This window comes from Doryrhamphus excisus, linkage group LG22 (assembly GCF_037039965.1).
Source record: "Doryrhamphus excisus strain RoL-2023G ecotype Guam linkage group LG22, RoL_Dexc_Guam_v1.1, whole genome shotgun sequence".
NCBI lineage: Eukaryota > Metazoa > Chordata > Actinopteri > Syngnathiformes > Syngnathidae > Doryrhamphus > Doryrhamphus excisus.
The window spans coordinates 11,602,516-11,625,877 of NC_136378.1; the positions used below are offsets into that span (position 1 = coordinate 11,602,516).

At 42.3% G+C, this 23,362-nt stretch overlaps 1 protein-coding gene across 4 annotated transcripts in view; it reads right to left on the minus strand.

Moving 5' to 3' along the window:
* The window catches only part of tenm1 (teneurin transmembrane protein 1), a 162,550-nt gene that overhangs the window by 130,418 nt on the left and 8,770 nt on the right, over positions 1–23,362 (minus strand). For 3 of the 4 annotated variants that reach the window (XM_058063855.2, XM_058063856.2, XM_058063854.2), the window contains exons 2-3: positions 14,650–14,922; positions 8,919–9,245 (exon numbers count right to left, since the gene is read on the minus strand). In XM_058063855.2, coding sequence (XP_057919838.2) covers positions 8,919–9,245; positions 14,650–14,866 — 544 coding nt within the window. In that variant the 5' untranslated portion in view covers positions 14,867–14,922. Of the gene's footprint in view, positions 1–8,918; positions 9,246–10,992; positions 11,288–14,649; positions 14,923–23,362 lie in introns of those variants that run through there. The other variant, XM_058063857.2, reaches the window with a different exon arrangement.

A 23,362-nucleotide genomic window follows, 5' to 3' on the forward strand; every position in this document is an offset into this window, starting at 1 on the left:
ACAGCCATGCGCTGGCCATGAGGTGTTATACTGCAGCAGGGTGACCGGGTGACTGAGCAGACTTCCAATTGTCTGCTCCTCTCAACCACATATGCAGAAACACACGCTTATACACTTCTGTACACAAAAATAAACGCACTTACACCCCTATTTTATTTTACAAGTCGGACATAAAATGCCGATGCGTTTAGCAACGTACTGTAACATTTAAGAAGCTATTTATTTCACTGCATGATCATCTATCTGATGCTCTATTAAGGCAATCGATCGTGTGAAGTGATTGGGTGCACTATTACTGCCCTCTCTTCAGGCACAGGTACTGTAGCTCAGAGTGGATGCACAGCAATAACGTCTATCTTTTTTGTGATAGTTTCCATTTTCATTGCGTTTTGCCTATTCTACCGTGTCAAGGCTTCTGTAACAAGATATGGTGGTAGAGGGCAGGGGGGTTAGGATACTTCCAAATCCTTCAAATATGAAGGTGATACAGTATCTTGTGCCAAAGTGCCAAACCTCACCTTAACAAATGCATCTCTTTAGGGAGTGCGGTTTAGCATGGAGCACATGCATACGCCCCATCAATGTCACTTGACAAAAGCAGTCCATTTGTTTTGCTGACAGCTCAGCTGGGTGTGTGCCTCCATGCCTCGGCATGCATGTGTGCATGCATGGCTGTGAGTGAAGAGGGGCAGAGAGAGGAAGACAAGCAGAGAGGAAAATAAACAACATCACACAGAGAGAGACAGCACTCCGAGGCAGACAGAGCTAAGCCAGGCCTGGAGGAGTTTTCAGTTATTTACATATGCAGATCCGAGTGACCCCAGATCCCTTCTCTCATCAAGAGAAACCAATTAAAACTCCCCTCATTTAATGTTTACCTTAATTAACCATAACAATTAATGACTTTCCAAAGTCCTATTGTTGCTTTTTCAATTAAGCTCTGTCTGTGACAAAGGTCGCAAACCAAAAACTCTCGAGAGAGTAAAAGTCTATCACAGAGCAAAGTCACTGAATCAAATCGGTGTACATATTGTTTTTCACTGATTAAAATAAAATAAACACATTGTTGATGGCTTGTTAATACTGTACACGTGATCGGGGTTATGTGTGTCTTGGTATGCAGCCATGCAACCACCAGCGCTCGTACTGGTCAGCAGATTGTTGGGTGAGACCCAGTGGACCATTATCTGTCCATAGCTGCCAGAAGTACAGGCTCATAATGACAGGTGGTGCACACACCCTGGAGGTCTAACGGCTCAGGGCACCGTGCCATGTAACACCGGTCTTTACTACTGGCACCAGGAGTGTCATAGCGGCACTGCTGCAGCTATAGCGCGTGCTAATCCTTGGTAGAATTACAGCAGCTGCGGTGGGGAAGCAAGCTATTGCAGCAACAATGAGGAATGTGCAAATCTTCATTTTTAAAAACATAAAGGATAGACGCATTTTAATACAGGGTGCAGGTACTCCTCCTTTGGCAACGGATGCATGCGGTAACATATTGCGTCATTTCCAGTTGCTGAGCTCACGGTCTAGTTTGTGGACTTTTATTCTCTCTCTATACATGTTTGAATATACTTTATTTATTTGAAATATTGAACACGATTTATTGGTTCCTTCATTTTCGACTAAGTAAGTCATTCTGGTTCAAAAATATGTATTTTGCATTTTTTTCCATGAGCACTGATAAATACATAAGTTCTCATCCTACTTATCTCTCATTTTAGCCGCTTGTTGGGATACTTCCATTTGAATGGGTTGAACTTGAGCATCACTTGTGTCCACTTGCAATCGGCATGGTTTAATTCTGCATATTAATTTGATACCAAATTTAAAAGGGAAAGTTTAACAAATGTACCCAGAGAGATCATGCAAACTCCACACAGATGTTTCCACACAGAATCCAACCCAGGTCTTGCCGACCTCATGACTGTGTGCCCAACGTGCTAACCACTCGACCACCGTTATTATCAGAATAATTTACCACTTATTTCACAACATACAGTATGTGAAAGGTTCCCTTCACCTACATACAAAATATTGTGTCCGGTATAAAAGTCCCCTTTTTTTTCCTATCATGCATGAACGTTCAATTATATTTTTAGCTGTTCTTTCATAGAAACTGCAAATGTGAAGGAAAAAGGAGACGGATGCCTAATTTCCTTTCCTCTTTTCCTTACTGGACATTATTTTCTAATCAGTGCTGTTGGGTTGGCAGCGCATTTTCTACCAGCTCTTCAAAACACAAAACACCCTCCTCCATCCGCATCACAAACACCACAGCACAGAGTGTGTGTGGGTTTCTGAGAGCATATGTGTTTGTGTGTGTGTGACCATACATGCACCTCTGTGTCCTCCGCCCCCAGTCAGCCTCTCTGCTTCACTGTAAACCACTCTGTTTTTCGCTAATCTCTCAGCACACTGTCAGAGCTATTGTTCCTTTCTGCTTTAAGCGTTTTCATGTGCCACTCACAATGCTCGCCGCTCATTTTAATACGCTAAAAGTGCTTGAAGCTAAAAACAGTTTAAGGTCGGCTTATTCCGCTGTTTATTTAAAAACAGCTCACCTCTCCGACCTCCACTTGGAAGGTGATTGTTGAACTGCAGGAGACATGACCGCTTACGGTATATAAATGGCAAGCAGTGGCTGGCCCCTGTGATGTTTTCATTCAAACACACTTTATGTATACAGACAGCCTGTAGGCAACCAGTGGACAGCACGAGATGAAAGCTGCAACTGATGTTCTGATTCAATGACTGTTGCCATGGCAGCGAGATGATAATGGAGTAGGGTGTTTGAATTCACATACGCAAAGGCATGGAATGAGAGGAAAAATGACCAAAGATTTTCTTTCTCTTACTCTCACACATGAACACATAAACCAAGGAACCCCCATCAAGCGGCAGCACAGTCCAGTAACTCTTCTTTTGGATTAGTGGACTGTAAAGGTCCATCATTAGGACAACGGGGTCTTGCGTATCTTTTTTGACGGGTTGTCAACAGCAGAACCTGCATGGCTAACTATGTGAGGAGACCACCATTAAAGAAGCAGGGAATCAAATTGTTGCCGCTATCTGACATCTGGCAGATTCACAGAGGCTCTGAAGCTTCTCCTGGATGCCCAGGTTCAATAAAAACAGTTTCTGGCTCCAGTGGACGAGTTTATAGTGGTTCCTCTGGCCAAGCATGGCACCAGGGTTAAGTTGATCATCTCTCACTCTAGTAAAGTAGCCAGGGGAGTCTGTGTACCACTAGATCAACTCTACAACTTAAAGACCCTAAACGTTACAGCTCAGATGATCGATATGGCACTGAGCAATGTTCTTTACGAGCTAATAGACAAATCCATTACTGCAAACCCCCCCAGGGCCCTCGGAAGGCAAAAGCAGAGTTAGAGCATGTGGCTGTTTGTCTGGTGTTTCCACTTAGACTGCCACTCATATGCGCACAGACACACAATCACACCAGGGAGGTTAGAAGACACACCAGGTGGAACATGTCCATATGCATGGTTGCATAGTTTGATTGGCACATCCGCAGATGTCTTTATCTCTGAGGGTATCGTAGATTCACGGCTCCAGTGGGGTTATCATGACCGCCCAAATGCCAAAAGGAGATCTGTGTCTTCAAACATCAAAAGAAAGAGACACATTAAATCGTTCTCAGTGCCGCTGCTTAATGAGACTTAGCTGACATTTCTGGATAAGAACTCGTATGTAAAATATTTGTAATTCCCTCTCTGTCTAATTAGAAGTCTGTAGTTTGAATAATTCTCTGAATTGTCCCATAATGAAGAGAAATCAAGAAAAATCTGATTCCCGACTGACATCTTGCGTACAACTCGAGTCGTTATTTCCGCACATAATATAACTTCATTTCAATGCCTTTCCTTGTAATGAATTAATGATTCTGCCATGCTTGTATGAAATTTGCTCTCCGACAAGCCTTTTAATCTTTTTTTTTTTCCTCACACTTTCTTTGAGTCTATATGTTCGCTCATTAAACTGTAAGGTCATTTTTTTTTTTTTTTACTCCACTCTCCCACCTTTTGTTTCTGTGTCTTTGCTAACCTTCTCCACTCATTTTCAGTTACAGCTCTGCTAAAGAACTTTGGGGGATCATTAAAAATATAATTGACCATGTTTATTAAGTATATGAGGACCCCGTGTGACACTACATGGTCCCCCAGGCTACACGCAACCCAGTTTTCAGCAACCATGTGATATTTATCCCAATTGGTTCTGGCCTCCATTCTCCACAAGGACAATTAACTACATTATGAAAAAGTTCAACAATTTCCATAAACGCTATGGCTACATTCACCCTGCAGTGTATGGTGTCCAACTGTGATCCACATTACCAAAAAAAAAAAAAAACACACACTCTGCAATATGGACCGAAACACATATCCCACTGTATTTAGGTTGAATATCAATATACGATATATATCCACATTTATTTTTCCCACAAAATGATTTGAGACAAAAGTCTAAGCCGAATATGCATGCAAAGTTTCCTTGTTTATAGTTTCCTATAAACAATCAGTGGTCTCTCTGCAGCCGGGCTAGCGCCGTGACCGCTTCCATCTCATGACAGACGGTAAACATGGTTGATAGAGTTTTTATTCAGGAACCTTTATACCATCTTTTTTGCTGTTCACTTCCGCTATGCAACTGCTCCTCCTTCACATCTCCACGGGGATCTACTATTGCTCAGTGTTGCAAAAGGGTGTCCTATTTTGCGAGCGTAAATTCATCACAGTCGGGTCTGGGATTACTGTGGTGTCAATTCCCTTGAGAACTGGAGGATTAAAGATCAACATCTCATTTTACCAAAATTGTAAACAAACTTAATCTATCATTGTACAAAATACTTCAGAAAATACTGCTGTAAATGTATATTTGTCATGCTTTTGGTGAGAAAGCAATACGTGTCCATAATTCTCAAAATGATATTACCACCGAAATGAATCATATTTTGCGAGCTACATTTGACTTGATTGGCTTAATTGCTAGCCTGGGAATGCTACACATTTGAAGAGATTTGAAAACCCATTTCCTCCAACCATTATCTGCAGTCTATGGCTAAAGTGGAACATTAAAACATATCAAGTGTTCTGATTCAGCAGCAGGATCAGACAAATATGAAAGGGATGTCAAGTTTGAAAAGAAAAATAATGGAGGAGGAAGCCAATCGGAATTAAGCACTTACTCGGACAAAGGTAATTGCATTGATATTTGCAAGAGCCTCTAATTTGAATTGATTTGCAGGTGTTTTATAAACATCCTTCTCAGACCAAGGTGAGGGAAAAATGCAGTAGAGTGATGCCAGGAGGTAGTCTGCTCCATGCCAAGGTGTCAGTGCAAAAAGCAGAGAACAAAGGACAGTCCATAAAGATAGATATCAGGCTTGAGGGAATGACGAATGAAAAACTGGTCACTTAATTAGCATCTCATTTTGGCAGAGTGCTGTAACCCACATCATAGAGTAATGTTTTCTTTTTCCCACATGGCAGTAATTCAGTCCACTGACAGCAAATCTACCTGTCCCCTCCCGCCTCGCTTTTCCTCTTGAATCATCTCTCTTCACATGCAGTGGAGCATGGAATCCACTAACTAAGGTCAAGGTCAAGAGGCTATGACATTCAGAGGTTTAGTTATTTTAAATATAATATACTGTTTTTCACAAAATGACATTTTATCATCTTGTAGTGGAGTGATTGGAGGAATCATCAAAGTGGGCTAGTTTTGCACAATAGACATAAACACAATGACTCAAAATAATTTGATATCAATTACCGATGTCAGGACATGAGTGAGAATAATGCATCCATTGTGTGTCTCCCTAGTAATTTTCCATGAGTCATACAGTATATTAAGTGTGGCAAAACCCTGATTGTGCTAGGTGAGTGTGTGTCCTGAGGTAAGTTACGGAGTCTGAAGAGTGTAATGAGTAGTAATTCAATGAAGATTAAGAAAACTTTACCACCCCTGTGTGTTCATCATGGGTGCACTTACCGCTTGTGAATGCTTTGGGGTGGGGGTGGTTGAGAACACAAAGTGCAGAACAATACGTGCTTTCACTTTTGCGTCCCCAAATACCAGAAAACTCTCCGATAAGCCAGAAAAAGTCACTATATTTGTCGCTAATCACTTTTGAGAAAATATGCTGCCAAAAGCGGGTAAGGAAAATTTCACACACACTGACGTTCTTGAAATGTTTTCTTAACCCTGAAAAAACATTAGTAAAGTACAAAAAAGAATAATAAGGATTTTAAAGATGTGTTATTGAAATCTGATGGTTTGAGAGAATTCAACAATAAAATGGGTTTGGACTTGTTCTGGTCATATACCGTGTGTGTGTGTGTGTGTGTGTGTGTGTGTGTGTGTGTGTGGCTGTGCGAGTGTGTCAGCGGTAAACTCCATCTGAACCTTATTTTGTCTTTTCTTCTGCCAATCTCCTCAGCGAACATTACACTGTCGTCAATTCACAGAGTTTGATATTTTCACAAGTTTGTCAGCAGGCTGGACTGATGCTCTAGAATGCCCACAGCCATCCTCAAGGGAGGTGTCACAGTTGGAAACGCAACTCCCTCCCAACACACACATACCGCCTCATGTTTTCCGATCACACATGCACGAAAGAGAATAAATAAATCCATGTATTAAATGTTAAAACCTAATGTGTTCCTTCCTCCCTTTATTTCCCTCAGTCAGGTTGACAACACACGCAAACACATGCACTGACAAAATTGACTTGTCAGCTTCGATCAGACGAGGAACAAAAGGATTCCTGCCAGTTTGAAGCTGACATCATTAATGAGTTTGGGACGGGGGTGCGTTCTGAAGACAAAGGGAGTGCGAGGTTGGACTGACTTAAAATGCCGTTGCAGCAACGTTAGCTTTTTGATTCGAGTCTCTTTACACCATTTTTTTCTTAGAGTGACTGTAACTTTCATTATTGAGGGGAATAGAGGAGTACAAGACTTTGTTGTGGAGAGAACTGTGACATCCATAATGTATTTCCTATTAAAGGATGCTACGCATGGACACACCTGGCCACGTGTCACAGTGGATGGACAGGAAGTGGATGAGAATAAATGAGAGCAGAGGAAGAAAGGCTGCCAAGTAACAGATACCAATTCAGAGAGGGGGAAAGTATGATGAAAAAGCAATAGAAGAGACAGAATGTGTTGGGTTCAGGGAGGCGTAGGACATTTAGTTGTACATGTGACATGAAATCACACCTAAACCAGCTTTCATGGTCCATTGTAGCAGTTTAATACAATTGCTTTCAACCTTGTTTTCACCATGTGTGGATTATGGCTCTCACTGTGGTTTGCTAGAGTCCCAAAGCTTTAGAAATAGCTTTTACCTTTTCCCAGACTGACAGATCTCAATTACTCTCAGTTCCATAAAACATTTTATTAAAAAAAAACTGCAGTTGTGTCATTCAGTTGTGTTGTCATTGACTAATATTTTCTTTTTTTTTGATGATCTAAATCATTGAAGCGTGGCAAACGTGCAAAAAAGTAAGAAATAGGAAGGGTGCAAACACTTTTTCACACCCCTGTCAATCCTTCTCAAAGCTGTGCCACTTCTTCATTTGCTCTCCTCTTTCCACATGCCTATCTGCCGTACCCCCTTTTTTGACCCCAGATAAGATGGAGGCCTTCATCTTGAATGGTAATAACTTTCATATGCACACAGCCATCACAAATTGATTAGCGTGTAATGCTGCAAGCACTTCCACTCCCTCACTCTCATTCGCTCATCTTCTGCGGTGTGATTTTGCATTAGGCTAACTCCATTTCCAATCAGTGCGTCATTAAAGTGCACCCCTGGGTGCATCCCTAACAAAAACAAGCGTACCCTAAAACCTTCCCTGCACGTTTTTCCTCTTATTGCACCCCTCTTCAGCCTTCTTTGTCTGACATAGCTTCCTCTTCACCTGTTTTACTCCCAACCTCTGATTCTCTTTTAGACTCGTTCTAATTATACCATTACATTACCATTTCTATTCTCTCATTAGCATTTTGGTTTGTTCCATCTTCTTCTTTTTTTCCATTTACCCCCTCCCTTTACATTAGCCATTCTTTCCTTAGCTTCTGAATACGTTCCACTTTCTTGCAGCACATAAACAGACAGTGCCCTTGGGGACCAGTTGGAGAGCTCTGTCTTTGTTTGCGCGCACCCCTAACTAACTCTCCATCTGCGGGAAGCCAAGCCCGCCAATGCAAGACAGATAGCTGGCTCAATCCCAGGCTTCTTTCCAGCTGGACTCATTTCTTCACCCCTAGCTCGCAACGTCTCCCTCCTTCCAGGATAAAGCCCTACCTCTGATGTGGCTGTCGGCCGCCGCCAGTCAGGTAGTTACTGCAGACGCCCCGACGATTCATTTCCCTCAAAAACCTTAAGCCAAATTCTTTTTCAACTTCAAGTGGATATTCAATCCTCTTCAAGCCGTATGACCTGGACATTTATCATTAGACTTTCCTCAGGATTCATCACCCACCCACTACCACCACGCCTCAGGTTTACCTCCATTTCAAGCTGCTCTGAGAGACTCAATGACCAATAGGACATTTTCCACATTTCACTGCATAAAAGAGCCTTCAAAGAGCAGAACTTTTGCATTAGCAATAGTTCAGAAACTGACTTTCAGTCACCAAATTGCCTCAGGCTGTAACTTAAAGCATGAAAAGAGTTTGATGTTTTTGTATTGTTTCAAAATTGATTCAATTGCATCTGCAGAGAAAATTACAGAAGTCGCTGGGTTTCAGCAAGCGTTGCACGGTACTAAGATGCACAGTAATGCACCATCAAAGTATCACTATCTGCTATGCAAAATGTTCTATCTCCTCTGGCTTTGATGGACAATCTCCTTATGGAGTGTGAAAAGAGGTTTTATCACTCACCATTATCAGGCTCAGATTTCCTGTCATGCTCGGTGTCGGTAAGAGACAGGGCAGAGTTGGCGCGGCTCGTCAGGCAGGAGCTCTGCTCAGACTTCAAACCACGCATCCACATGTGCTGCAGGCCATGAGCGGGTGAGGGATCCACCTCCGGCTCAGTGTCCACATCCGAACCTACGCCCAGGGAGTAGCCACGGCTATGGATGTGAGTGGCGGGTCCGGAGCATAATACCTCATCCTCTTCCTCTTGAGGCTGATGCTGCTGCTTTTGCTGCTGTTGGTGGATGTATTCTGGGCTCCTCATCTGGCCGGCCTTGCAGAAATCTAAATCTAGCAGAGGAGAGATGAGGTGATTGACTGAGAGCATGAAACAACAAAGACAATCCACATCGAATTCATTATAATATTATAGAGTTCGAGTAAGTAAGTAACACCTGAGAGCTCTGACCTCCTGCTCATCAAGGATCTTTAGGATGAAGTTTGATTTTTTTTCTTTAAATCAGTCAAAAATACTATGCTCCCATTCATTTGATTTAGTTATTGTCTCAATTCTTTTGTTCATGTTCCACAATTGTTCATACCAGTCGGCCCTGCATCCTGTTTTCACAGAAATATGACTATATTTGAACCTCCTTTTTAATAGTTTTCCGTATTTTACCTCGTTTTCAGGAACAAGTCCCTTATTCTCAAATGCAAATGTTGACAGCTACGCAGTTGTGCATAGATCAACATGCCAACCTTGATTTTTGTTAAACATTTGCAATGAAGGTGTATCCTGTTCTGACTGTCTGATGTGTGTTATTGAGCTTGAGATGTATTGAACTGCTGCTCAAACAGAGCACTGATCTCATCTATATTCTCCTTGGTGGGGTGAAGAGATCAGATAAAGATCAAACCTTATTAATATTGACTCAGGCTGAGGGAAAAATTGAGCTTTGCGTTCTTTCAGGTATTAGAACACCCTCCACACCCAAGCATCAAGCCGTTATCTGAGAACATCAGATCTACTGTGTTAGTCCTCTGGTTACACTTCACTTCCATTCAATTCAATTGAACTCTACATTTTATTTCAAGGTTGGAGACGCAGCTGAGTAATTTTCTTCCCCGTCTGCTAAGTTGACTGTTTGGAATTTATAAGTGGAAGGAAGTAATGGAGTTGATGTAATTTAAAAGAAATCAAATTGAAATCTAAGTGACTTTATTGTAGCTAAAAAGGTTGCATAAGGTAGAAATATTCAAACGTGACCAGTCCACCACCACATGGTATTCAGTCTTACCGACTCCGTCTCAGTATATAGGGAGTACACCTCTCGATAATATAGCAAATATTGTATTATATCCTTCCATTAACTTTAGAGATGCAATGTGAAGTAGTCAATGTAGTAGTTAAACTTGTAATCTTACATATGAGTGTAAATTGACTACCCCTCAAAATAACTAATTCTCAACCCCAAAGACATATTTATACATCGTTTACATGGGGTATTTTTGCATGCAAAAGGCAAAAAGAGGTGATGATGCAACTGCACAATAGAAGAGACCATGCTTGGTGCAGTTTTAAGCCATAAAAACGACCACAAGTGGTAGAAGTGTATGCTATATGAGTTTGGCATGAATCTTTATCATATAAATACATTCTCCAGAGCAACCAGGAAGTGAACTGGTTGGTCTTAACTGTGGGCAATATTCTCATAGCTTCCCAAAGTAGGTTACAGCAAATGTCACAGGCAGTACATACGTAAATAATCATCCTTTACAATCATATCTGCAAGTGAATACAAGATGATCACCGTGGTGCATTTACACGGTTTTGCGGGTCTTATTGTGTTTGCCGCAAAAATTATTTTTAAGTACTAAAAGACCACGGCCGATGTCATCAGCTTGCCTGTTATTTGTTTTTGTATTACTGTATTTACTTCTGAGTTACACATGTCCGCGAAAGAGGGATCAAAACAATGAACAGATCTTCTACCCAGCCAAGCAAAGACAACACCTTCTGCTCACACGAGTCCTGGATGAAGGTGCTGCTAGGCCACCCCGAGGTAAACATGAAGAGCCAGAATCACTTAAATCTTACCTGGGAGTTTTACATCTTCTGATAACATTGCTTTTCGCTGGTGATATTGAAGTAAATTCAGCACTTTTATTGCAAGGAAGGCATCATGGCCATGCGGGCTACATCCATCGGTGCCTGTGCTACAAGTTAGCCTCCATATTCAACAAGATGGTCAACAGCCACCATCTGCTGGGCCATGGCCACAGCCTGCTAGGCCTCAACCACTGCTAGCTGGGCTAGCATCCACTTCTACTAGGCCTGCATCACCAGCTAGCTGGGCTAGCATCCACTTCTAGTAGGCCTGCATTACCAGCTAGCTGGGCTAGCATCCACTTCTAGTAGGCCTGCATCACCAGCTAGCTGGGCTAACATCCACTTCTAGTAGGCCTGCATCACCAGCTAGCTGGGCTAGCATCCACTTCTACTAGGCCTGCATCACCAGCTAGCTGGGCTAGCATCCACTTCTAGTAGGCCTGCATCACCAGCTAGCTGGGCTAGCATCCACTTCTAGTAGGCCTGCATCACCAGCTAGCTGGGCTAGCATCCACTTCTAGTAGGCCTGCATCACCAGATAGTTGGGACACATCCACTGCTACCTGAGCTTCAACTGCAAACGTTTGATGATGATGTGCATCCAAAGTGGTAAGTCTGAATGTGCTCAATCAGGTCTGGTCTTCGTACGCGGTGCTGTGACTAATTAGTGCATTTTTCTGAGCTATGAGCCTGTCACCTGTTTCTTGATTGGATGCACTTACAAAGCTCTCAATTTATGCTTCACCAATAATGCATCCTCTTTGTGCATTGTGGCCACTTTGTTCAGTGGTCCTTGAAAGCATCGTAGTTCCTGTGATTTGCTTATTGATTTCTCTACATAATGTGCTATTGTTTTCATTCATTCATTCATTTTCTACCGCTTAGCCTCATGAGGGTCGAGGGGGGTGCTGGAGCCTATCCCAGCTGTCTTCGGGCAAGAGGCGGGGTACACCCTGGACTGGTGGCCAGCCAATCCCAGGGCACATATATACAAACAACCATTCACACTCACATTCATACCTATGGACAATTTGGAGTTGCCAATTAACCTAGCATGTTTTTGGAAGGAAATCGCCCGCATGCACGCGGAGAACATGCAAACTAATTGTTCTTTGAATGCAACATTGTTGCAAACCCTTTCTTAAACACTAAAATTATTGCATTGCGTTCTCATGTTGAGTTAGTAATGCAAAATGAGGATTTCCATATAAAAAAGAAAAAAAACAACTCCAAACTGCACCCTGTGGCTGATGAGGCGGATGAACAATGATTGATAAATCAACATTCCTGGTGGGATACAATGAAGGAACACAATCTGTACAACAACCAGCATTTCATCCCTTGTCGATTTTGTTTATCAGCAGTGCATCCTGCTGTGACTCGTTTATGGGGTCAGGACCAACTGAGGTGCACAACTTTGCTTCTGAAATTAAACTGGGGCAAAAAGAACCATTATATGTTTACCAGACTTGTGCTTGAAATGGATGCAATTTGACAATAAAGAACAAATCATTCTATTATTTCCAGAAAACACAAACATACAAGCTAGTATTTCCATTGAAAGCTTAGAATAAAAAAAAAACATCTTACTTTTTTTCTGCAATGATTTGAATTTATTAAGTGAAATAAATTCATCATTATTATAGAATTTCATTGTAGACCATAATTCTATTCAAGATCAGCCCTTGATATGAAAAGCACATTTACATTTTGTTTGTTGAAGGCTATAATTTTCACAATGAATGTGGAGGACTTGTTCTACTTGATTATGTTTGATTCACTCACTTAAACCTTTCAAACCGCACCATCTTGTTGTCCAGCTGCCATAATTTAAGTGAAGAAAGGTTCTGAATATGGCACACTTGTGTGATTAGACTGCATTAAACACAATTAGCAATAATCATGAAAAATGTTTTGCAAAATTTCTGCTCCATCTGTTTATATATATTTAAAAAAATACTCTGGGCTGGTCACCAGCCAATCACAGGGCACGGAGAAACCTGGAGAAAACCCACGCACAGGGAAAACATGCCCAAGCAGAGAATCAAACCCATGTCATGTTTTTGTCAATTATTACTGACTTGTGATGAATGAGATGTGTTTTCTGCAAAAAAACAACAAAAAAAACAAATGCACTTGTGGACAACTCGAGAAACTGGAGGTAAAAATGGAACAAGAACAAGAAACTCGACCAATGCTAACAAGTGTGAGTATATGTCATGTCTCATTTTGTCTTAATCTGTCTGTAATACGAATGTAAAAAAGACTATAGGGGTGTTATTTCATGTCTAGTGTGCTCTAGCTATTTAGAATATCAAACAGATTTTCTATGCCCTAACCAAAAACAGCAATGTTGTTGTTATTTTTAAATCTGGAAAAAACTATGTTTTTTAAGTTATTTTATAATGCGACAGCGGTGGCTTTCTGTTATGCAGAAATAACAAAAAGGAATATGATTTTGGTCAGCACCCTTATTTCATGACCTAGAATCACCTGTATATTGTGTTTTAGCTCAGCATCTAATAAAAAACGGTTTATTTCTCAGTGGTCAGTCGGAATTGAATGTATGATTAAATGGACAAGAAGAAAATGTGGCAAACATCAGAGAAAAACAGAAAAAGTAGGAATAAGGAAATAAGAGGGCAGGAAAGGAGGCTCAGAAAATATGAATAATGTGCTTTGGGAATTGGATGAATTAGTTGATCTCTGTCATCCATTAAAAATATCACTGGAGGCGCCCCCCTCCCCTTAACAGTTGGTTACTTAGGTAGGCTATACTTTATATAACTGCCTAAAGATGAACAGATGTGCTTCATATTAGCGGCTGTCATTGATATTTGAAAGGCTGCTTTGGGGGGGCTCTGTGCACCTTGCCATATGACAGTGATGACGAAGGCATTTTTCAAGGTTTTTTTTTTTGGTGGCACAAAAACGACAATAAACAAGCGCTCTTTGGTCTGGTAAACTGTGGCAATGACTAATGACCGTCACGGGTTATTGTATGGCGACAATATCCATAGTAGGCGGCATTTAAAATATGAAACCTCAGAAGCAGCTTGTCAAAACTTGTAACAGTTATGGATGGCTAATGTTGCTTGTTAGCATGGTGGGAGGGTCGTGCAGAATAGCAGGAGGTTGGGGTGGCAGAAAGTGCAACTATTGATCACGGTGAACCCTGCACAGCAGCACGCTCCTGATGAGGTACAGCTTCTCTTTTAACACCATACATGACCTGCATAAAGGCCATCCATCACAGCACGCACTGGCCCATTTCTCCTCCTGTCACCAGCAGGGAAGAATTTTTCAGTGTGTATGTGTCAGCGTTACCGCTTGTGTGTGTGTGTGTGTAATGAAGGGTGGTGTTCCACCCCAGGTGAGGCCAGAGAGGTTTGGGGTTGACCCAGTTTAGCTGTGGGAGAGAAATATCACCTCCATGGAGGAGAGGTAATTGGCTGCCTCCGACTGTCCTTCTGGCTCATTGTAGACTGTAATAGGTAATTCACAACGGCCCTTTTAAAGACCCGTGTGTGCCGGTGTGTGCCCATGTGTGTCTTTGTCTGCTTTTGTGTTTCTCCATCCAGCTTATGGCCGCAATGAGAGTGATTTTTCAGGTAAATACATGCAAGCTCGAAGCGTATGGAATACCTGGCTGGGCTTGGCTGTAGTTGTTCTGTCTTTCCCGGTGAGAACCGAGCGTGAGGCGGAGCTCATGCGTGTAGTCAGGCAGGGTTTCACGTGACGTGTAAGAGCGGTGGTGGGCGCGGCCATCTTCGCTCTCATCAGACGAACTGGTGTAGGACATCTCCATTTCATGGCGCCCTTTAGATAACGGCTGGTAGGGTTTACTGTCCATCTCCTCCATGGCTTGAAGGGCATCCACTTAATCACTCAGCACAGCCACAAAGCAGAAAACAGAGTCTGTGGGCAGGCGGGTGAGAAATTGGGTAGGGGTGGGTAAAGGTGAGGACGAGAGAAGACAATGGAGAGGAAGAGGGATGGACCGGTGGAGGAAAATGAAAGGAAGCAGGGGATTGAATAGGCAGGGTAGAGGAGAAAAATAGCACAAGAAGTGTGTTATTGAACGCAGCCCAACAATACTGTAGCTTCTGCTCATTCCAATTACAGTAGACATTCATAAACAGTGTTTGGCCTCTTTCATATTTCACGCCAAAGGTTAGTTCCAAATCAATACACTCAGAAGAGACTGCAATTACGTTGCAGCGTTTGAAGAAAAAAAAAAACGCCAGACTAAAGAACAGCAGTGACGCTCTTGGGAGAATAATCATAATCTTTTACAGACAACTGTTGACAGGTTTCCGATAAAAGAAAAAATGTGTTTCTGGTTTGCATGTCTGTCCCTTCGACCAATAAACAGTGACTCACAAAAGTTATTACTAATAATGAAACACAACCCACAGTCATTGCCCTCCTCATTTGAGTCATGGTCAATTACTTCATTCAACTCAAAATATCTTCTTCCTCTTCCTATGATATCAAAAACAATGTTTTTATACACCAAAACTAATGAGTAATGATTCATAGCAGAAAATATTTCAAATTTGCGGACATGATAGTTAAGAATGTTAAAACATTGACTTAATATGTTTTATGATGTTAACCTCAAACTATATTGATGGTCTTTTGTGTTTTACTTTTATTCCCTGCTCTGTGCATTCTTCTTTCTTTCTTCTTCTTCTTCTTCTTCACTTTTGGTGTTTGATCTTAATGTGTGATGGTCGTTTGCCTGGTTGCCTTTGACTGTTTCCAGGTTCCATGGCGAGTTCATTTCTTAGCTTTCGGTGTTCCTCCTCTCCTTCATCGTTATTTTGTAGTTTTGCTCTGTGTGAGCTGAATGTGTGTCAATTCAAGGATTTGTTGAGCCTACCTGCCACCCGGTCCCTGCATCCCCATAACTGAATTTGAAATATCTATCCATCTTTTACACTTTTTTGCACTACAGAAACAGGTGATGATGCAACTCCACAATAGACCAGATCACATTTGGTGCAGTTTTTAGTGCATTTTATCAGAAGTCGGCCTGCGACTTTCCCAAAGAAATGCAAGCTGCACAGCAACCAGGAAGGGAAAAGGCATTGAGTATTGTAGCGTTGAAGAGGTTATGCGTTGAATGCATTCACACGCGAGCACAAGCACCACGTGAAAACGTACATACACGCAGTTCAATTCCAGATGTGAAAACCTTAAATTAAACTGCCGATATTCTATTGCTGATTACTAAATAATGGAAAAAGTTAGAAACAAAGAAATGAAAGATGAGAGTCTAACCTTTCTTTTGGTATATACCATGTCTATATGGCCTTGTGTGTGCCTTGAATAATCAGTCAAAACCATCAACAATGGCCGGTACCAAGAGGGAGGGATTTGGACAAATGCCTGGGATTGAATGAGTTAAGAAAAAAAACAGCTTTACCTGCTGGATATGATGGGGCACGGCTCCCCCTGCCCCGAATGCAAAATCACCACAGATTAATTTTCTGTAACTATGCCCAGTCTGAAGTCTTTCAAGGCTATATCCTGCAGATATAAAGCTTCTAAATGGAGCTTGAGAGGGTCATTGCTCATAGAGACAAAGTGCTATGGTATTGACCTCTTCAGAGAGTCCTGTAGTCCATATATCAAAGCCATTAGTGTGCCTGCTCAATACCTTAGAGATCTGCTGCATGGGGTGATCACCACCAGTCTGATACAGTACAAGTTTACAGCTGACCTTACTGCCTCTACAATAATGCTTTTATTCCACCTGAATAACTCCCCCTCCTCATTGTGCCTATGCATGTACACGCACGGAAAAGTTTCACATGCCCTCATGCACACAAAAGCCGCCTACTGACCCCAGTATGGAGTCAAAAATTGGGCCAAATCTCTCTTACACATTCATCCCACACATACCCTCACCCCCCGGAGACATTATTATAGCGCAGATCATCTTAAAAGCTCTGCACTCGTCTCTCCTGCTATCTCTTTTTCTCTTGTTTTTCCCTTCATGATAACCAAAAGCCTAAAACAATGCCTTTAAGGAGGATCATCACATATGGTGTCTAATTATCTTTGTTTTACGGGACTGTACAGTAAGCTTAAAAGACACGCACACGGTTCCCTGCAATCATGATGCCTTCCCTTTTGATTGGCGTGACTTATTGCAAGAAATCAAAGGCCACTATTATCTCTGATGCCCTGTCACAATGCGATTGACTGGTGTCACCTTCGCTTTGGTACGGCAAGGAGTGAGTATACATTACCCTGCGAGCTCTGAGCTTGCTGCAGGCACTGACTGCTGTCTGTCTCCACAGAGGCCCTCTGTCCTGTTTCATGTCTGTCACGCTGTTACACGCAAGAATGAAGGCATCCAATCATGCGCCCCTGTGAACCGCCTTGTTTCAAGTCATGTATGTGTACAGCGGAAGCACATATGGATTGACGTTCACATTTTCGTCCATCTCGTCTGATGTGTAATGTTTCCTTTTGTGTTCTCTCCAACAAACCTCTCTGTGCTCCATTACAGGTTACATGCTCTCACCCACCTCCTCCCCTCGCACGCCGCACTCTCTCCCCTACCTTATGTGCTCCATCCTGTCCTCCAAGGCCTCTGCATTTAGAGAAGTAAGCCTGCTGGTGGGGGTTATTGCCTCTAATTCTAGCCCACAGTGGGGTGCCCATTAGGGGGCTTGATTCTTGGTTTTGATGTCAAAACCTAGAGGTTGTTTCCTAGAGCCAAGCTCACTTCAAACAAGACACACAGGTTTTGTGTAGGACAAGTCGGCGTGTGGCACCTGAGAAAAACACCTGACAAGAGGCTGAAGTTGAGTAATAACCATTTCACAGTGCTGCGGTTACTATTCATAGAAAACACACAAGGGCAGTCCTAGAAATGTCTGTTGGGGTTGAAATAATTAGCAAGGTACAAGAGTAAACTCTGATACTTTCTCACTCAACCTACTACGAGATTTATTGCATCTCTCTAATCACTCTTTCATATACATGTACAGCATGGGAATACTGATGGTTCCCTGAGTGCGGATATGTAAGTAAATGCTTCACTGACTGCATGGCTACACTGCAGCCATGAAGCATACTATATATTCATTCATTCATTCATTCATTCATTCATTTTCTGCTGCTTATCCTCATGAGGGTGTCTTCGGGCGAGAGGCGGGGTACACCCTGGACTGGTCGCCAGCCAATCACAGGGCATACTATATATTCTGGACTGGATTCGGGATCGAGCACACCCAAATATAAGTCACACTCACCAACTTTAAAGGGAAAAAAAAGAATCCATTGTCCACAAGCCACAGGCTTCCATGTTGTGAACATAAGACTTTCACAAAGAAAGACCAGACCTTATCTCACTCATTAGTGCTAATGAGTGAGACACCATTTTCTCCATCGGTGGTCAACAACTGCCCTGGTCCAAGCAGAAGTTGTAGTAAGTAAACCTACTTAAGATTTGTCAGATCAAAACACAATCGCTGCATCAGACTTCAAAATGTAACACTAGTGTCCAATTCACTAGCCCAGAAAGTACACTTTGAAATAAAGATTGCTTCCAGCTTTAGTGAATGTCTTCATCTCTTAACTAACTCATGTTACACTCCAATTTTAAGGCCGGTTGACATTTTGCACCATGGGCGCTAAAGGAGGTTCTAAAGGAGGATGCACCCTGCAACATCTCGAAATAGCCAGCTGCTGTTTGACGCCCCTGCACAACCTGAAGTTCCATTGTTCCATTGACAAAAACAGCACCAGTAATCACCAGTAACATTGGAAACCATTCAGATGACATTTTTTCTCATCAGTGAATGAAACTTTCTTCTACCGTTTGGTGCACTCATGCAGAATTGAATTTTACAGGTTTTTAAAACACAACAAAAATGCCACACGGCAAAACAGCACAGCAAAGGGTAAAAAAACACCCAAATCACTGTTGAACTTCGTCGTAGAAAGCGAAATTGCTTCTGTGTCTCTTTGACACATACGCTCACTACGCGGCTGCACTGCACACAGACCCACACCCACTCTGATGATGCAGTCTTTACGACTACCGAAATGACCAGTATATCGGTGGAAAGTGCAGGCTCTCTTACTTCTATAATAATAATTTCTATAGTTTACTTACATATTTATTACTGTTTGAATTGCAAACCCAACTGCTTCAGCAAGATCAATGCTTTAAAAGTATATAATTTGCAAACGTCCGACTGGCCAGCTTAAAAGACTTACCGGTCCAGATATGGCCCGCGGGCCTTTTTTTGCGCAGGTCTGCATTAACAGAAGCAACTGTCTAGCATATTGATGTGATTTGATTTGTAATTCACATTAAATCTATAATTCATCTGTGTGCAATGAACTCTTCTGTGCTCAATATTAAATGACCACACAGAGTGGAGTACATGCATCACATTACAGTGTTGCACCTTCACAACGAGTACAATGTCAACCCCCGTGTGTCTTATCACCACCGCTCTCTAGCACGCGCTCCAAACACACGCGAACACACACCGACTTGATTCATCCAGAGCAACTAAAGACAAATGGCTTCGTTTGGTGAAGCGATAGAGGTTCACATACTAAGATTTGAATAGGATTTAGATTGCATATCAAACTCCACGGAATCAAGGTCCCGTAGAGGTCAGGCAACAATGATAGCATGGTGTGGTATATAGTCATGTGCACAGACTATGAGGAACATGATTCATGCTTCCCAACCTCCAACAAACGTCTTGAAATTCTGATGTACCAGAAGAGACCATGCAAAATGGAAATAGGAGAAGCAGGGAATGAGGAAGAGGCCAGCAAAGGCAGCGAAATCGAGTTTCACATTGGTAAATAAATAAGGAGAATAGGGAGGGCAAAGTGGAGGCAACATTATTATCTCCTCCGAATAATGCTGCATAGCTGCAGGATTTCAAACACATTTCGAGCATGATGAGAAGGTCTTATTTCCATCGTATCTCGAACACACTGTGAAAGAGAGCTAATTTCTTTGTTAGCCTCTCTGGCCTCTGCACATTTTTGTGACACTTTTTTTGCATAAGCCCATCCTGCTCTCTAAACAGGCCACAAGAACCCAAAGAGAAACACTCATTTTAACTATTCGCCTCAGAGTGCTCCAAAATAAATCCGGGATGATTCTATGTTGTTTGCAGGTTTTTCGTTTTGTCTACCATTACAAAAGCCTAATCATCAAAGGGGATCGAGGATGAATGTGAGGTTGCAAATGCAGATCTAGGCTTTTAGGTCCTTTGGGAGAAAATAGTGAGCTGTCAGAGTGTGATGCCTCTCCTTGAGTCAGTGTGCATGTGTAAAGATGGAAGGAAAATCTTAGTTGTTAGCACCGTAGTGGCTTCCCAAGCATGTGACAGACGCCGCAGACGAGAGGCCCCTGAAGTCCCTGTTAGACTTGAACCACACAAACAATGCACCACCCAATTAAAAGATTTTGCACCCATCAAGAGGAGGGATGAACACGAAGTGGCCAGACAAACTCTTTTCCCCAAACATGCTACCAGATAGGATTACCGTCCATTAGCATGTATTCTTCTACTGTGCTGTGGATGCCTGCACTGAAAAAATGGTTTGTTGAATCAATGTCATTTTATTATACAGTGGTTGCATGTTTCCATAGAATTGATAAAAAGTTGCATTACTTAAAATAAATTACATTTGTATTCAACTGCTATACAAACATAAGAACAACAGACCGGTTGCTTTGCCCCAATCCTCACAGAGCTGAGCAAAGGTGTGAACTGCCCAAGAAATACAGCACAGCTGAGGTGCTCGAAACTGCCAAGCAAAGACTCACAGCCTTTGCTACCCGCCTGTACACGAGCGAGGTAGAGGCCAGGAGAATAAGCGTGATGTTCTCCTACAACCCAACTGAAGTTGGCAAGGTAGCAAAATTGTAACAAAGCCTCTCAAGGCCTGGACTAAGCAATATTGGGCATCTGGAAGACACCATTGCCAAAATCACTGGCAGATTTACAAGCAACAGCAACTTCCCAGAACAAGCAACTTTGGAGGCCAACTCAAAGGCATTTACACAGGTGAGCATCAAACGTGGCATATTCCAAGGAGATGCTCTGTCCCTTCTGCTTTTTCTGCATAGGCTTGAAACCCCTCAGTCAGATCACAACTAAGAGAGGCTAAAAATGTTGACGTAGAACAACAATCTACCTTCTCTACACAGATGACTCCCCAATTCGCTTCCCATATATACAGTAACGACGTCGGAATATCATTAAAGTGAGATAAGTGTGGGAGAATAATATCCAGCTGAGGGAAGATGATCACAACTGAAGGCAACAGACAGCCATATATAAACAGCAATAAAATACAAATGCCATCATAATACCTAGAGGATGAGGCAGAGTCAGCTGAACGGAGAAGATAAGGTCCAGGCCATTAACACTTATGCCCTGTCAGTAATTAGACACAAATATACTGGCCATCTGATATTAAGACAAGAAAGTTCCTTACAATGCCTGAAGGGTTCCACCCCAAGTCCAGCACCGTGAGATTGTACATAAAGTGAAAAAATGGAGGCATAGGACTAGAGAACTTTAGTGGGAACTATCCAGGTCCATTGAACACATGGACCCCATGGATGACCTGCTAGACAACAGAAGCTTAGTAAGGCAGAGGAGCCAAACGAGCTGTCATTCAAAATGGAAAGACAAGCCCCTGCATGGCATGTACCACCTTATGAACGCATAGGCTGGACTGAAAGGCCGCATGGAGCCACTACTCATGGCCCTAAACACAAGTTGACTAAAGGCTCATTTCTACCACATCGAACAGGACGCCGGGTCCAGGCTGAGCAAAGAAGCCCCTGAGACAGTGCAGCATATACAGCAGGGGTTAAGATTCTGGCAGGCAAAGCATACATGAAGCAGCATAACCAGGTAACGAGCATACTGTACAAGAACATATGTACCAAATATGGATTACAAGTCCCAGAGACAGGATAGCAGACACAACTGCATGTGCTCGAGAACAACCAGGCCAAGATCCTGCGGGGCTTCATGATGCAGACTGATAAACTGGCGTTGGCCAAGCAGCCTGACATAGTGTTGGTGGATAAACATCAGAAGACAGCGGTGCTGATAGATGTAGCAATCCTGAGTGATGGCAACATCAGGAAAAAGGAACACAAAAAGCTACACAAATACCAAGGGCTGAAGGAGGAGCTAGATAAAAATATGGGATGTGAAGGCAACATTGGTGCCAGTAGTTATTGTGGCACTGGGGGCAGTCACCCCGAAGCTGGGTGGATGGCTCCAGCAGATACCAGGAACAACATTGAACATCTCTCTCCAGAAGAGTGTAATACTGGGCACAGCTAAGATCCTGTGTAGTGAATTATGATGCAGCTTTTTTCATATTCATCACTCTAAAGCAAATAGTATTGCTATCATTACAATCAATGTACAATTGATTAATTTTCAACCAATTATCCCTTTCAGTGTTGCAACTCTGGACTGGTCGCCAATCAATCACTGTACACAATTCTCACTCACATTCACGGAAATTTTCCAAAACGAGATGAAATTCCATACAGTTATGTTAAATTTTCAATGTGTAACTATTCCAAAATATACCAGTTTTACCATGTTTACCATTATGTCACTACACAGTATATAAAGAGCACTGTTGGGACCCAAGTGAGGGCCTGTTTTCAGCTAATTTTAACAGTATCTTGATAATCTTGATTACTATGAACATTTTGGTTCCACTAATTACCATTCTGAATATTACCATGTTCACACTTATCAAGTTTACCATAAGCTGACGTTTTACATAAATTAATCTGTGGCTCGACCAGTGCAGGGTGTAACTCTAACCCTAACCCTAACCCTCAAAGTCAGCTGGGATAGGCTCCAGCATATTCCCCGCGACCCTAATGAAGATAAGCGGCATAGAAAATAGATGTATGTATAATCTGTGGCTATAAAATAATTATTTCACTAAAATACAAAACGTCAACTGAAATCGCGGGAGTGGGAGGGGTGTATTTCAATACAGAAATCTAAGGAAGGGGAGAATGCTAACTGAGGCATGGTGTGATAGCCTTTTAATTGATGAATAAGATTTCACTATCAATGGGCAACATCACTCCCGTTACATCCTTGTGCTTTCACAGCTGACCAAGCCTGAAATCTCTTGCTACTAATGCTGAGTTAACCAGCCACACACACACACACACACACACACACACACACACCAGGACCAGGCTACACACACAGTATTCCTGACCAGATGTAAACATGTGAAACACAATAAGTATCGCCCACGCACACATTGGCACACTTCATTATGTGGAAGGCCAGGCTCATGTTGT